The sequence below is a fragment of the Paroedura picta genome, chromosome 13 (genome assembly GCF_049243985.1).
Source record: "Paroedura picta isolate Pp20150507F chromosome 13, Ppicta_v3.0, whole genome shotgun sequence".
In the NCBI taxonomy this organism is placed as follows: Eukaryota; Metazoa; Chordata; class Lepidosauria; order Squamata; family Gekkonidae; genus Paroedura; species Paroedura picta.
This window is the reverse complement of record NC_135381.1, coordinates 5,194,541-5,211,301: the sequence shown is the minus strand read 5'-3', so window position 1 is coordinate 5,211,301 and position 16,761 is coordinate 5,194,541. Positions and strand designations below refer to the sequence as shown.

Here is a 16,761-nt window from a genome sequence, read left to right as displayed (position 1 = left end):
AGAGGCATCCGGCACAGAAATGAACTGCTGGAATTTTTTACAGCATGGAGAGAGCCCTTGTAGTGTAGGAGTTAAGAATGGCAGATTCTCCTCTGGAGAACTGGGTTTGATTCCCCATGCTTCCACAGGCAGCCAGCTGAGTGACCATGGGCCAGTCACTGTTCTTTTAGGGCTGTTCTCACAGATCAGTTCTCTTAGAGCTCTCTCAGCCCCACCTACCTCTGATATGGAAAGAGGAAGGGAAGGGTTTTTGTAAGCCGTTTTGGGACTCCCTCGAGTAGTGCACAGTGGGGTATAAAAAACCAATCCCTCTTCTTCTTCTAAATAGCATCACCTGACAATCCTGTCCAGATAAGCCTCTGCTGAAGGGACTGAACCTTTTCTCCAGCCCAGTTTAGAATGCTACTTGTGTGGGGTATAAAAGACAGATCTATTTTGCGTGCCTCTGGTTGAATTTGACTGTGTTGTGCTCTCTGAGGGTAGGATGGCCTAGTACGTACAGAGACGGAAAACTTACCCCAAATATTTCTTCTTACTGCAGATGGAGAATGAACGGAATTCCAATACCTCAAAGCAGAGATACTCGGGGAAAGTCCATCTTTGCATTGCCCGCTATAGGTAATGCCAGCCTGCAATGTACATTTTGCGCACCGGGCCTTTACTCTTGTGTGGAAGAAGCAGAAATCAGCTGTGGAAACTTGTCTAATAGGTGAAGTGAGGCTGGGCCAGGTGGGACTGATGGTTAAACCAGAGCAAGTCAAAGCAGGGCTTGTCCTTGAGGGGAGCCACGTTAATTTAGCTGCCTAAAAACATAAATTCAAGGGTCTTTTCTGCATTCTTGTGTTCCTCATTTATAATTTCCTATTTCTCTGAGTGGTGGTGGTGGTGGTGGTGGTGGGGTGTTTGTTCCATACACGTTTTGCTCCCTCTGGTGGACAATTTGATATTGTATTGGTTGATGGCCAGCATTAAAAAAAACCCTCTACAAAGAAATTTGCTGGATATAAAACAGTGTAATATCGAATCTACCACAAGAGGGAACATGAGTAAGAGAAGAAGAGCTGTTTTTTGTACCCCACTTTTGACTGCCCAAAGGAGTCTCAAAGTAGCTTGCCTACCCTTCCTCTCCCCACAACAGACACGCTTGTGAGTTAGGTGAGGCTGAGAGACCTCTGAGAGAAACTGACTGGTCCAAGGTCATCCAGCAGGTGGAGGAATGGGACATCAAACCGGGTTCTCCAGATTAGAGGCCACCACTCTTAACCATGACACCATGTTGGCTGACTTGGGAATATATTTATCCCCCCCAAAGAAATGGGAACATACAAGTGAGGAAAATGACAATGCAGAAAGCCAAGCTCAAAGCTCCCATGGATGTTGAGTCTCATCACATGACCTGGTGTGTCCAGGGCCTCTTGTTCAAGCCTTGGCTTTCTGCAGTTCCTTCTAGCGGTAGCCACTTACTAGTGAGTGTAGTGAAGGCCATGAGCATAGAAGAACTTCAAGGTGGATTAGTCAGACTTGTGGAGGATCCATCCATCAGTGGCTACTAGCCCCTGTAAGAAATTGGACCCTCCATGTACATAGGCAAGAAACATCTAAATCTGGTGCTAGGAGGCAGCATAAGGGAATCCCTTGGCCTGAATGCCCCATTCGATGATTGGTTTGATCATAGTGTGAAGCAGATTGACGGACTAGATGGCCCACCAGCCTGACCTAGGAGAGCTCATCTTATGTTCTTGTGCTTGATCTTCCATTGGTTCAGAAAAAGGGGACACCATGAGTCAGTGGCAGAGCATCTGCTTTGTATGGAGGAACATCTCAATCAGCCACTGACGTCTCTCACCGAAAACCATCTCAGCAAGGTGGCAAAAGACTCACTGTCCATGAGAGTAGACAGTGCAAGGATAGATAAAATCAATATCTTCTGTGAACTTGAGTGCAGCCATTGGTAGTCTGTAGTCAGTTGAACAGGTGCCCACACATCTGGAATCTAAGCATTTGTCCCAGAGTGGCACTGGTTTATTTCTCGCACTCATATTCGCCAGCTTCCTCCAACGGACTCCAGAAGGACAGATTTGGCAGAGAGACTATGTCTGGTTCTAAGTCGGCCAGTGAGCTTTAATGGCCAAGAGGCAGACTTACCATATGCCCACCTGGGGTGGGAGAGCTCCTGCGGCCCACTTTTGCTGCCCGCGGCCCCTCAGGCTGAGCGCTCGGAAGACACTGGCCAGCAAAAAGTCCCCTGCACAATGGCACCATACCAGAAGCAATGCTCTAGCATTTTCCCGACACCTCTGCAGCGTTTTGGACAAATTCTAGAGCATGGCCCACTACACCATGATGTCACTTCCAGGAAATTGTATCATCACACAGGGACAACTATCATGCCCCTTCAGGAAGTTCCCAACGCCCCCTCCCCCCATGCCTGGGAACTCTACCAAAAGGGGATTTGAAATCAACTCCGTTTCAGTCCAAATCTTCCCCATGGTGCATCAAATGGCTACAGGGCATTCTAACATCCTTAGGGACTCACTGTTCATATTTCAGCTTTGGGGGGAGCATTCCGCTGACTAGAATCATAGAATCATAGAGTTGGAAGGGGCCATACAGGCCATCTAGTCCAACCCCCTGCTCAACGCAGGATTAGCCCTAAGCATCCTAAAGCATCCAAGAAAAGTGTGTATCCAACCTTTGCTTGAAGACTGCCAGTGAGGGGGAGTTCACCACCTCCTTAGGCAGCCAATTCCACTGCTGAACTACTCTGACTGTGAAAATTTTCCTGATATCTGGCCTATATCATTGTACTTGTAGTTTAAACCCATTACTGCGTGTCCTCTCCTCTGCAGCCAACGGGAACAGCATCCTGCCCTCCTCCAAGTGACAACCTTTCAAATACTTAAAGAGGGCTATCATGACCCCTCTCAACCCCCTTTTCTCCAGGCTGAACATTCCCAAGTCCCTCAACCTATCTTCATAGGACTACAATGATAGTGAAATGGGCACAGAGCTGGGCTGGGGTGGGAAGGGTTAGGATGCTGCAGGAACTGGCCAATACAGAGCTGCCTGTGGGGAAGAGATGTCTAATGATGGCTGAGAGATGCAGGGATTGAGGAGACAGCCAGCTCCCTCTTGTGGCTGAAGAGGAGAGAGAAAACTTGAGGGTGGTAACTGAACCCGACTTGCTAGCTCCGCAGGGAGACGTCCAGGTGTGCCACGTGTGGGTGGGTGTGTTGGAGTGAGTGGACGAGCTGCAGGAAGCAGACACAGGTGCTCCTCTCACTCCCCCCTCCCCGCTGCCCGGACATCCAGCCGGCGACCGATTTAAATTCCCGAACGGTGACGCAGAAAAGGTTTTGCTGACGTTTCGCTGACGTTTCGCTGCAGCTACAACCCGTTCGATGGACCAAATGAAAACCCAGAAGCAGAGCTCCCCCTCACAGCAGGAAAATACCTCTATGTCTATGGAGACATGGACGAAGATGGCTTCTATGAAGGTTCGCCCAGCTTTCCGTTTTCTCTTTTCCACCCGTTAGACCTTAAGGCCTGGTTTCCAAACGCAGCCCGGAAGGAGACCGCTGACCGTGGAACTGGTAAAATGGGCGTCGGCAGGCGGCTTTGAACTTTGAACGTTCGCTTCCATTTAAAATGCTGTGCGAAGTTTCTCCCTGTTCGCTGAGCTGGTTTGCAGACAGTGCAAGCGACATGCCGCCCCTGTCCTTTCCGCGAAGAATCCTTCCGAACTGCTTTGTTATGGAGCAGCCCCATTGGCCGTCTTAGAAAAGTCCCCCTGAATAATTCAGTTGGGCGTGGCTGATGGAAAGTCAGGAGGCTTGGGATCTCTCCTGACTTTGTCAGGCAGGCCACGGCAGAAGGCGGGGACCCCAATAAAGGTAGTTTGCCTTGCCTTATATTTTAACAGACCTGGACAAGGTATTTCCCTTGAGTCTAGTAAAGCTGCTTTCCCCCTTGGCCTTTTGGGCTCTGTTCTCTGAGTATAAATACCAGAGAGAAGACTTTGCGTTCCCCCTTTTCTACATTCTGGAATTTCCGGAAGCCCTAGACCAGGGGGGTCCCTGAACTTTTTGTGCCTGTGGGCAGCTTTCAAATTTTGACAGCGAGCGGTGGGCACAATCACAAAGCAGCTGCCTCAGGAAGCAGAGCCGACCACAAAATGGCTGCCACAGGAGGCGGAGCCAGTCACAAAATGGCTGCTACGGGCGGTGGGGCCAACCCCAAAATGTCAGGGAGTAAGGTAACCCCTGCTCTGGACAACTACAGGGATGTTAGCATAACACTGATTACACCATGGGTGGCCACACTGTGGCTCTCCAGATGTCTAGGGACTACAGATCCCATGAGCCCCTCCCAGAGGCTCATGGGAATTGTAGTCCATGGACATCTGGGGAGCCACAGTTTGGCCGCTCCTGGATTACATGTTAATTGGTTAGATGAGAATCCAATATATGTATTTTGCTGTTGTAGATTATGGATTCAAGGGGGTAGCTGTGTTGGGCTGAAGTAGCGGAACAAAGTTTGCGTCCAGTAACACCTTTCAGACCAATGAAGTTCTAGGCTTTTGTGCACGCACACACTTTGTCAGCACACTTTCCCAGATACAACATCTTCATTAGGCTGTGTATGAATCCATAGCCCTCTCTCTGCTTACATGTAGTCTTATAATTTCCACGTCACTGTGCCTGACGCAGTGCGCTGCACGCATGAAACCTTGCACCTTGGATAAAACTTTGTTGGACTGAAAGATGCCCCTGAAGAACTGGGCATGCGCATGGACGCTTCTACCTTGAATAAAGCTTAATTGGTCTTAAAGGTGCCATTGGTCTCTCAAACTTTGTAGGTTAAGGTTTGGTTTTGACCACCGGTGCAACCTTCCGCTCACCCGTTATCCTTTCCCCGTAGGTGAACTTCTAGATGGACAGCGCGGTCTGGTCCCTTCCAACTTTGTGGATTTTGTTCAAGACAACGAATCCCGCTTGTCGAGTCGGTTGTCCAGCGAGCAGGACCAGAACTACATCAACCACAGTGGTCACACGTTGGAAGGGGACAGCCGCCTGGAGATCAACCCGCCGAGCCACTTAGAATCCAGCGTCGTCAACAACGGTGCCGGGACCCTGGATGTGAACATTGACGATATCGGAGAAGACATTGTGCCTTATCCTAGAAAAATGACCCTTATCAAACAACTAGCCAAAAGTGTTATTGTGGGCTGGGAGCCTCCGGTTGTGCCACCCGGATGGGGAACCATCCATAGCTACAACGTCCTAGTAGACAAAGAGATACGGATGAACGTATCCCTGGGGAGCAGAACTAAAGCTCTCGTAGAAAAACTCAACATTGCAACTTGCACATATCGAATATCGGTCCAGAGCATCACGAGCAGGGGCAACTCAGACGAGCTGCAGTGCACTTTGTTGGTCGGGAAGGACGTCATTGTGGCTCCTTCTCACCTGAAGGTGGACAACGTCTCCCAGATCTCCGCCGAGCTCTCCTGGCTCCCGACCAACAGCAATTACAGCCACGTGATCTTTCTCAACGAAGAAGAGTTTGACATTGTCAAGGCTGCCCGATACAAGTACCAGTTTTTTAACCTGAAGCCCAACATGTCCTACAAGGTGAAGGTTTTGGCCAAGCCTCACCAAATGCCCTGGCAGCTCCCTCTGGAGCAACGAGAAAAAAAAGAAGCCTTTGTCGAATTCTCTACCTTGCCTGCAGGTTGGCTTCTTTTTTTACTTGCGTTCTGTTGTTGAGTGTTTGTTGGATAACAAGTAGGATGGACTCACTTAGAATGCAGTTGTGTCGTCAGCGTCTCTGAATAGTTGCAAAACTATTTATACGGGCTAGCTGGTATTTCTGTCTTCTACATTGATGAAACTGGCCCCCTAGATCCCTGTAAACAACCAAGGTTTACTATTTGGGCGAAGGAATATTTATGTTTAGGGGAGTACCTCGACAATTCTAAGGGTTCTGCCATGTTGGTTGGCAGCAGCCGATTAATATATTTATTGCACCATAATCTTCTGCGTGGGTGGGAAGGCAGCATGGTACAGCCCGATCTCATCAAATCATGGTATAGCCCGATCCCAACAGATCTTGAAAGCTAAGCAGGGTCAGTACTTGGAAGGGAGGCCACCAAAGCAGGACCTGCAGAGGCAGCCAATGGCGAACGACCTCTGCTTCTCACTTGCCACAAAAGGCCATGCTGAGGTCCCCCGAAGTCAACTGTGACTGTGGGACTTCACACACACAAACTCCTATGCAATAGAGCCCATTGGATCAGACCAGAGATCCCTCTCATCCAGCATCTTGTCTCACACAGGCCTATTCCGCATGGGCAGAAAAGGCCGGGAAAGCGATCATATGGAAGTGGGGCTAATCCCCATTTCTACATGACATTGCTGCCAGGCTGGACCCTTCCTGAGCCTGGCTTGTGTTGGGCCGCCATAGCCCTGCTTTAAGGGAACGTGGATATTTTCACCATCCCCTTAAGCGCTCTGGGGCTTTGTGGCACTGTGGGGCCGAATGGGGAATTTTTTTTTTTTTGCAGAATTTTCGTGCATGCAATCCTACCTTTCTGCAAACCCCTCCCCCCTGCAGCAGAACTTTTCTGCCCTGGCTGCATCCCCTTTCTGCCGCAGCTGTGTCCCCCACAGGTCCACCACCGAAACGCGTCCCCCACGGGGATGCAGAAAGCAGCGGACCAGGTCCTCCGACAAAATGTGCCCTCCATGAGGACACAAGAAGCGGCAGAGGATGCGGCTCCACTACAACGCACTGGCGGCGCCTCAGAGTGCTGCCACGGGTGCGGAATCGCCCACAATGGCCAACTACTCTGGAAAGCCAACAACAGGGGATAGAGGCTGAGGCCATCCCCTGTCTCTGCCTCCAGGCTCTGGGATTCAGAGGCCAACTGCCTCTGAACATGGAGGTTCCCTTCAGGCACCGTGGCCAGCAGCCCCTGGCAGACTGTGCTCCACGAATCTCTGTTATCCCCATTTAAATCCCTCAGGGGCTTGTAGGCTGCCATCGATCGAGCCTCACAGCGGCTCACGGCTCAGAGTGCTCATTTGTTTGCCCTGCGCAGCATAAACACAGGCGGATATTGTCCACCGTGCGTGACCGCAAGGCTGCTTCTGTTCATGGGTCATTTCATCCCTTGTTAAATGGAAGCGAAGCACGTGGCCCCCGGGTGATCCATCGGCTTCCTTTCTCCCCGAGAGTCAAATGAGCAGCAACGCTGTCGTGCATCAGCCGCAAAACAAGACCCTTCTGTGCAACAGAACCCATTTCTTCTGCAGGTTTTTTAAGGAGAGGCTTGAAATGGTCGCAAGGAGGGAGGGAAAGCCAGCGTTGAGAGGAGAATGGTGATTAAATCTGTTTTGCAAAGTGGGGGGGGAGGAGGCTCCAGTTGGATGGACTGATTGTGGAGAGGGAGAGAAGGAGGGCAGTTTTCGGGTAAGGGTGCTCGTTTCTCCCCACAAGCTCTCATTTTTTAGTTTTAGGAAAGAGCACAAGAACGGTGGCAGGGCGTGAGCTTCTGTATTGGTCTGCCTGCAGCAGTAGAAAGGAGCAGGAGGCCGGCGAGTGAAGGGAGCAGGGACTCATGAACGCTCATCTCCTGCCACAAATGTTATTTATTTTATTATCCATTTATTATTCGGGTTTCACACCACTCTTCCGGCGAGCCAGCTCAGGGCGGTGTACAGCGTTACGTGTGACGTGTGCACTGGTTGAAACCATTAAGATTTTAGATCAAAATTAAAGCAAGGCAACAAAATTTGCATCCAACGGCACCTTTAAGACCAGCAAAGCTTTATTCAAGGCGTGAGCTTCCGGGTGCAGGCACGCTTCCAAACAGTCAATGGCAGTCGAGATTAAAATAGTGGCCTCGACGGTCCGTTTTCCAGTGGGGCTTCCAGGTTCTACGAGGCTCTGCTGGGCCCTTGCTCTTTTCTACGGCTGCCGGCCGACGCGCACACGGCTGCCCATCTTGATCTTTTTTTAGCTGGCTTGATTTCCCCAAAATGTCGCCAAGCACGTGACCGAGCTCATGAATTATACACGAGCCGCGATAAATGGAAGAGCTATTTCGAGGTCAGGCTCCCAACCAGAAAAGGGCTATTTATAGCAAATTGGTTTTAATTAGAGAGGTAGCAAGCATGCTCTCGTGATAACAGGTTTTCAGACCCTTCAAACGGAAAGGATTCTTTCCCCTCCGCGCTCAGTTATTTTTGCTGCACCGAGTCAAGGTTTTGTAACAGGTCCAGGGCCGGTTTATCCACATAGCACACGCGACGGGCCCCACACGGTGCCTTCCCCGCCGTGGATCAGGGGTGTAGCCTCTCTCCTCCCTCCCCTTTCCAGTTTTAAGGATCTTTGCTGGGACCCTCTGCCCCAAACCTCACTTCTCCTGCCACAATTGTACTCTAGTAGGGCCCTACAAATCCTTAAACTAGCTGGGGTGCTAGGGGCCCTGCAAACGCTCCTGAAGAGATCCACGTCCCCCTCCCCCAAGGCTTGGGCAATGACGTTGGTGCAGGATCCAGCGACTGTGATGGAGCTACGTTAGTCTTGTATAGGCGGGGCCTTTATTGGGGACTTTCGGGGAATCTCATCTGTGTCACTTGGGGCCCCATGGAGCAAGAAACAAATTAATGCAAGGCCCCTTATCAGGAAAAAGTTCATTGTCAAGTAAAAAAGGTGGCATAAAAACATAAGAAGAGCCAGTGATCTATCTCATCCAGCATCCTGTCTGGGGAGGGAAGAGCCACCCAACACCCTTCTCTGTTTTTTTTCACTGGCCTTTCCCAGCTATTCAAGAAGATAGCTTACGGGTGTCATGAAAATCCTAACAGAATCAGACCTCCCCAATCAGAACAACAAGCAAAACTGATGGGAACCGATCGACCGCGGCTGTTGCCAGAAGGAATATCGAATTCCCTAAGATTATGGGGGGGAGGGGAAAGCAGGTTCCATTGAAATAATAATCGGGACTCATGGGAATTGTAGCCCATGAACACCTGGAGGACCGCAGGTTGACTACCCCTGATCTAGAGGTCTCTTGCCTGGCCCCAGAATGAGCTGGGTTAGCTGCCCCCGGGCGAAGGGCCTTCCCTGCTGTGGCCCGTCCTGTGGAATGCACTCTCGGATGATACCCGTGCCCTGCGGGACTTGCTTGTCCTACGGCCGTGGGGCTACTGCCAAGAAAGCCCTTGTTGCTGCTCCCATCTTTGTCTTATTGGCAGGGGGCTTATGGAAGGCCCCAACATTTACATCAAGTTTGTTTCTCATTCTAGGTCCTCCAGCTCCCCCTCAAGACGTTAGAATTCAGGCTGGGCCGTCGCCAGGAACTATATTGGTTTCTTGGAAGCCACCGACTCTTACTACAACAGGCACCTCCAACGAAGCCAACGTTACTGGTTATGGGGTATATGCAAAAGGTCAAAGGGTAGGTAGAACCATTTTTGGTTACTGGGGGAGTTAGTCCATATTTCTGCCTTTGTGGCTGACCACCTTACGTCATTCTGTTTTTGGGGAGGGCAGTATCTGGGGAGGGAGGAGATGCTGGAGGATATGACATCACTTTTGGATGACACTCTAGGAATTTCTTCTAACTTCTATGGTAAGGAGACTGGGGGAAATTCCTGGAACTTCGCAATCGACACTATTTCCTTCTCATGGTCTCCCATTATGGCAAAGGCCATGGAGACTGTATGAAGTTCGTAGAGAGTCACCATAATGTCATTCTCCCAGTGGTTTTTCCCCATTCCTGAAATCAAGGGCGGAGAATTGAGGTGAGGTTTTTTGGGGCGGGGGGAGGCTAGAGAATACCTGCTGTCAGACGGAAAGAACAAGGCTACATTTATCATCTGCTGGGGCTGCTGGTCATCTCCTGTGCCACTTTTGAGTCCCCTCCCTCCTTCCCCTTCTGCGAGGTACCAAACCTCCATTCAGAGCACCGTAAAAACTCTGAATGCTTTCCGTGGGCACATGTGAATGCCCTGCATTCTGCAGGGGGCTGGACTAGACCCTGGCGATCCCTTCCAACTCTCGGATTCTGTGTGCGTTTAGGTGGCGGAAGTCATGTTTCCTGTGGCAGAGAATAACGTTGTGGACCTAGCACGACTACGGCACCTGGAGGCCAAGGAAGTTTTTGTCCGGACGCTTTCGATCCAAGGGGAATCCGTGGACTCCTTGAGCGCTGCAATTCTGCCCGACCTTCTGGTGCCTCCAACCCCTCACCCTCGGCCAGCTCCCAAATCTAAGCCATTATCAAGTGCCGGCATCCCAGATACCAAAGACGAGCATCTGTGTCCGCATGGGAAAAGGGATGAGTCGTGGGAGCAGACCCGTGCGGCATCTCCCGTCCACGGACACATGTTGGAGCCTCCCAACTTCCACAGCCCGCTCCACGGGAGGAGGTCGCCGTCTCCCAATCGGATCCTCCCCCAGCCACAAGGCACGCCTGTCCCCAACACCGTCGCCAAGGCCATGGCCAGGGAAGCAGCTCAGCGGGTGGCAGAGAGCAACAGGGTGAGTAGAACTGCTGCTTCTTGCAGGTGGGCGGGCTGCAAAATAGATCTCGTGCACATTTCCTCCTTGTCGGCTGCCTACCCCAGGTGCCGATGGAGCCCCCTGCAGGGCCTTCAGGAGCCGAGCAATAACTTTCATGCGTGCCACGGAGGTTATTCGAGCATGCTATCCTTTGAAGGTGATGGTCAACCGCTTTGAGACTCCTTCGGGGGGGGGGGTGAAAAGCAGGGTTTAAAAACCAACTCTCCTCTTTTCCACAAAATTTTGCCCAGTCCCTCACCTTAATAGAGCCTGCATCCTACAAAACTTTTACCTGGTCACATCACAGAATAGCCTTTTGTTGGTGGTAGTGAAAGGGGACCCTCTCTTCACCAGCAGAAAAAGCTTGTAGAGAGGGGACAGGATGGCTCTCTTGAAGGTTGTCACTTGGAGGAGGGCAGGGAGCGGTTCCTATTGGCGGAAGAGGAGAGGATGCGCAGTAATGGGTTTAAACTACACGTAGAACAGTGCCAGTTAGATATCAGGAGAAAAAATTTCACACAGTAGTTCAGCAGTGGAAGGGGCTGCTTAAGGAGGTAGGAAGCTCCCCCTCACTGGTGGTCTTCAAGCAGCGGCTGGACAGATATTTTATAATGGATGCTTTAGGTCAGGGATGACCAACCTGTGGCTCTCCACATGTGGACTACAATTACCATGAGCCCCTGCCAGCGTGTTGGCAGGGGTTCATGGTAATCATAGTCCATGGACTCCTGGAGAGCCCCAATTTATCCAGTCCTGCTTTACACTGATCCTGGATTGGACTACATGGCCTGTATGGTCCTTTACAACTTTATGGTTCTATGATTCTGTGATCCAACGTGCTGTCCTCGCATCCAAATGCCTATCCTGTCTTTCTTCTCACATCGTTCCATGTTCAATTCTCCAGCTGGAGAGAAGGAACGTGTTCAGCGAAAGAAGCAACGCCGTGCATTATGCAAACTCAGATGAAGAAGAAGATGGCTACGATTCGCCACGTGTCAAAAGGAGAGGGGCTTCGGTCGACGATTTCTTGAAAGGCTCAGAACTCGGAAAGCAGGTAACCTCCTGCCATATTTTAAGCATGTGGACAGAATAATGGGAAGATTTCATTGTGCGCAGTACATTTGCCTTCTTTCTGGAAATGAAATCAGCGATCGCCAGGGGGCTGTCGCACACACTAGAGCTGGGTGGCCAAACTGCGGGCCCCCAGATGCCCATGGGCCACAATCACCATCCACTGTGCTTTCTCCCCCACCTTTCTTTCTTTCCACTCCAACGACAGCCCCACTATTGCCACGGGGAGGAGTACCACACCGAAAGCAGCCGAGGTTCCGACCTCTCGGACATCATGGAAGAAGATGAGGAAGAGCTGTACTCGGAGATGCAGCTGGAGGATGGCGGGAGGAGAAGAGTGAGCATAACGTCGCATAACACGCTCAAGGTAAAAAGGGACCGCGAGATGGATGCAGATGAAGAATGGGTTCAGTCCTTTCGAAACAGAGCATCCCATGGGGTTCGCCCCATCACAGACTGGCCACATCTCGGGTATTTATATTTTCTGGGGTGTCTTGGGGGGGGGGGGTTGATAAAAAAATTAACAGGAACAAAAAGACTCTGTCTTTCCCTAGAGAGCCCAGGCATTCAGTAAAATTCTGAATTCAGGATCCTCTGTAATTTTTTTTTACAATTTCTGTCCCTGGTTTCCACTCATCACAGGTCTTTTGCCCACAGATTAGCTTCTTGTGCCATCAAACAGATACATAGCCCCATGTGCTGGTGGGAGCTTTCTGGGTTAACCCAGGGGTGGCCAAACTGTGGCTCTCCAGATGTCCGTGGATAACAGTTCAAAAACTCATGGGAATTGTAGTCTGTGGAGCCTCAGTTTGGCCACCCCTGGGTTAAAGGAAAGTCCATCCTCCCACTCACACCCCTCCAACTTCTATGCGCTGCACAAGTTTCTTCTGCCACTGCAAAGCAACCCTCCCAAGCAATCAACCCAGAGACGGTGTAACATTCGTTCTATATAGAGTGACAAGACGGAAAAGGTAGGCGCTCGTTTTAAAAAGGGAGCCGGAAGATACATCGACAAAGGTCTCTTTTTGTGGGTGGAACTCTCTGAGGTGCTGAATTTGTCCAGTTTGGGGTGCCGTTCTGGTAGGCACCAATCGACAGTTCTGTTTTGAACAGCAATGATTTGGGCACCCGGTTCGTAGAATATCCTCCCAATCGGGATCACGATTATAGCAATCGAGCCCTAACAGTAAGATGGCAGCACCCCCATGAAACATGCCTGTTTCCCCACCCGCTTTCCCCAACCCCAGAGAAGGATGCCTAAATTACACAGGATCGGTTGTCCTGGACATAACAACACTCTGGGATGGTAGGTGGGATGAGGGTTTTCCCACAATGAGCAAATATCAAGTGTTCCCTGTACGGCAAAAAGACTTCCTTTGTGGCTCCCCCCCCCCCCCTTTGTGTTCAAAGCGTGGGTTCGGTTCACTTTGATTCTCGGCCTAGCGTTAACCGGTCAGCCTGCTGCACCGGCACCCTCGTGCCGTGTCGGACACTGCGCACCGTCCTAACCATGTTTTTTTATTTTCACAGATGCCCATTCAAAGCATGACATCTTTCCTCACTAAGTAAAAGCTGCATGCTTTCCGTTCGCCATTGCTCTAAAACTAATTCTGTCTTTATTTGTTTTGTTTTTGTTTTTCCTTTCCTCCCTCTTTCCTCTTTTTTTTTTTTTTAATTCCTATGTTTTTATTCGATCACACACTGGTCATTCCCGCTCGCCCGTTCTTTTCGTTTCTTTGAAAATCTCATACCGTTTAAAGGAATGCTATAGGAGTAGGACTACTGAAGGCATTTGTTCGGAACATCCCGATTTTGCCCAGCAGATCCACCACAGTAAAAAACTTTTCAGTATCCCCGAAGTAGCGGAAGAGGACGGCGAATATTCCGAACTGCTGCACAAGCAGGGGTTAGGGATGCGCCACAAAATGCGAAGCACAATAGCTAGGCAGAGTAGATCCGCCAAGGCCTCCAATCAAGAACAGCAGCACGACTTCCGGCATCCGGCAAAACAACGGATGTTGGAGGACTCCGAAGAGAGAGGTTACAAATACAGCCGGTCGTCGACGAAAAGTCCAGACAGCGGCCTGGACTGCGGCAGCGAAGAAGAAGAATCCCGCTTTAACTTCCGGAACACTTACGAGGCCGTTTCTGCCAGTGGCGCGCCTGGCTGCTGTGCCGACGGCGGGGGCTGCTCGTGCCAAAAGACTCCTCGGCGTCTGCTTGCGCGCCGGAGAACCCTGACGAGGCAGAGCAGCGTTGAAGAAGATTTTGGCGACTCTGTCCCTTCCTTTCTCGAATCCCGAAGAGAAGAGGGCATTTTGGGTTATGAGAGAAAGTACGAACCTCAGAGGTCTAATAGACCCAATAATTTGACTCGCGAGGAGGATTATCAGGGAGACTGGAGGAGCCGCTTAAAAATGAATGACGCTAGGGCATCTTCCATGCCAGTTGCCAAGTCTTCCTGCAGGGACCCCGAAGACCCCCCGGTGTGTTGGAGTTAAAAAACTTCCTTCTAATCTCTGCTTGCCAAATCAATTTCTTTTTCTTTCTTCCTTTTTAATCCTTCGTTCGTCTCTTTCTTTTCTTAAAAGCCCATCCTCAGCACCTGTTTGCTGTTCGTTTAATTTTCTTTTCTTCTTTCCCACACACTTTTTGTTTTTGTTTTTGTTTTTTAAACGAAATTAATCTATGTTGCTTCACAGGCTGCTTAATACTCCTGCTTTTAGTTGGTCTGTTTGTTTTGCCATGCCAAAACGGGATTCATTTGCTTTACGAGAATCATTTCCCCCTGCAGACAAAAATTAAATTAAAAGTAAAGTGTTCTTTTCTTTTTAATAATTTAAATAAAAGGACAACTGAAACTACATTTTAATTAAGGGTTAGCTGAACTACCACTTTCCTGGCATGCAGGAGGGGGATTGGGGGGTTGATTTTTTTTTTGGAATGCGCTTATTAGAATCTCATTTATTTGTAATGTGGGATCTTTTTGAAGACCTTTCCCTGTTTCACCTCTTTTTTGTTCATTTGTTTTAATGTCTGCTTTAAAAATTCCATATTGTTTTTGCTTCCCTCACTCCCAGGCTTTCATGGAAGAATTCTCTTTGTCTTCAGCCCTCATCTTTGAGCAAGTACCAAAGCTCAACCTCCTCTCTCCTTTCCTGTCTGGTCATGACAGTGACCTAGGGTTTGGAAGTCCCAAGACTCTCCCCTTCTAGCTCCTCACCTTCTTCGTTGCTATTCCTCTCTCTCTTTTTTTTAAACCAACCATCTCTTCTTGCCTTTGAAGTTGCAAACTGCATCTCTGCATGCAGGAGAATTTCTTTCCCCACCTCCACTCTCTCTCCAGGGGTCGACTAGAGCAGTTCCCTATGGAGTCCACCAGAGGGCCAGCTGCATTTCACAAGGCCCTTGTGTTTGGTCATTTAAAAGCTCCCCGGCCCCCCAATAGATTAGTTTATTCACCTTTCAGATCTGCACCATTCCAGGGAATTGAAGCCTCTGAAATATCTCATCTTTCTCGACGACAGTAGAATCAGTTTCCGCTGCTGCTGCCAGCCATTTGTCCTCCTGTGGTTATTTCTTCTCTCTCTTTCAAAAAAAAATCATCCATGGAAAATAAGGGCAAAGTTTTTTCTCCGTTGTCACAAAAAACATTTCCTGCCCAAAGAACCTTGTAACATAGTTGTGTTTCCAGCAAATTAGCGAGCCAAGCGTTCCAGCTGTGCCGTTCTTGGGAGGGGGGGAATTAAAAGAACAGCCAAGCTGCAGACAGCAACACAGTCTAGCTTGAGAGGAATCAGCATGCCCAGGCCATGCAGGCAAATCCGCTCCTCGCAACTCTGGCCAATGGCATGGCTCTTTTCTGAGGACCAGCGGCACGTTTAGTGGCAATGACAAAGGCAAAAGAATGTCCAAACTCTTTTTTTCCGTTCCAATGTGTGACTGTCGTTTGCAACGTATGTACCACATCGGGATAGCCAATGTTCTTTTTTATTCTTATTTTTTTGTTTCCTTTTCCAGGTTTAGCCAGCATCTGTCCTGTTTTCAGCTAACCTTTCAGTTAAAAACCAAGTTGAGTTGCCTTTAGACCTTGCGCTTTTGACCGTGATTGACAATTTTCCGTTTACACCACTCATCCCTGCCCCCTACCTTTCGAAAACATGCAGTGGGGTAACTTTCCAACCTCTCTTTCTCTTCCCCTCTCCCTTTTTCTGTTTGTTTGGCTGCTCAGCTTTTAGGTAACCCGTCATCCTCTGGACGGCTGGACAGGTCGGAGCACCCGGGCCGAAGGATCTCTCGCGGAGGCATGGGACCACAGAGGCCTCGACCGATGACGGTCCCTTCTATCGGTTAGTTGGCCCGATCGGTACTTTTATCTTTCTCAGAATGTAGGGGCGGGGGTGGTGGGGATGTCACTGGAAGGAAGCCCTTCAGCTTCATTTCGATAAGATGGAGACAGAGTGGTTGTTTGATTCTATGGAGAATTGCGGTTGCCAACCTCCAGGCAGTGGCCGGAGATATTCTGGGATTACAACAGATCTCCAGGTAACCGAGATTGGCTCCCCTCGACAAAATGGCTTCCTTAGAAGATGGTCTCTGTGACATTCTCCCCATGGAGGCTCTTCCCCCTCCCCAACCTCTACCTTTCTTAAGCTCTGCCCCTAAATCTCCAGGTATTTCTCGACCCCAAGCTGGCAACCCTATTTACCCACGGCTCCGACCACATGGGGCATTTTCTGAAAGTGGGTAGAGCCTTTGCCCTGCAGGGCTCCTGATTAACTGCAGAATCACCATGCGATGACACATAACAACACTCCCTGAAGTTCTGAGGTTGGCTCCACCTCCCGCGGCAGCCAGTTTGTGATCACGCACCCTACCCTGTGTCAGAAGGTGTCCGCAGGCTCAAAAGGGTTGGGGACTCCTACTGTAAGCAAGCTCAGGCTAACTGCTCAAGGTTGCTTTTGGTACATATAAAAAATAGCAGTGAAAGTCTTGCCGAACCTTTGTAGCGAAGGTCATGCCAAACTCTTGCTAATGGCCCGGAAATTCTCAGGATCCTCGGAACAAGGTGCGTGTAAGTCCGAAGGGTATTTCTACCTAATGTTGAAATGAGTTGTA

General features: G+C 49.9%; 1 protein-coding gene across 13 annotated transcripts in view; it reads left to right on the top strand.

Moving 5' to 3' along the window:
- Positions 1–16,761, top strand: part of RIMBP2 (RIMS binding protein 2) — a 129,548-nt gene that overhangs the window by 94,682 nt on the left and 18,105 nt on the right. For 7 of the 13 annotated variants that reach the window (XM_077307512.1, XM_077307524.1, XM_077307514.1 and 4 more), the window contains 9 exons: positions 542–618; positions 3,388–3,497; positions 4,921–5,733; positions 9,315–9,466; positions 10,090–10,551; positions 11,477–11,626; positions 11,852–12,010; positions 13,404–14,129; positions 15,875–15,992. In XM_077307512.1, the coding sequence (XP_077163627.1) occupies positions 542–618; positions 3,388–3,497; positions 4,921–5,733; positions 9,315–9,466; positions 10,090–10,551; positions 11,477–11,626; positions 11,852–12,010; positions 13,404–14,129; positions 15,875–15,992 (2,767 nt within the window). The remainder of the gene's footprint in view (positions 1–541; positions 619–3,387; positions 3,498–4,920; positions 5,734–9,314; positions 9,467–10,089; positions 10,552–11,476; positions 11,627–11,851; positions 12,011–13,403; positions 14,130–15,874; positions 15,993–16,761) is intronic. The other 6 variants (XM_077307519.1, XM_077307518.1, XM_077307522.1 and 3 more) reach the window with 2 other exon arrangements.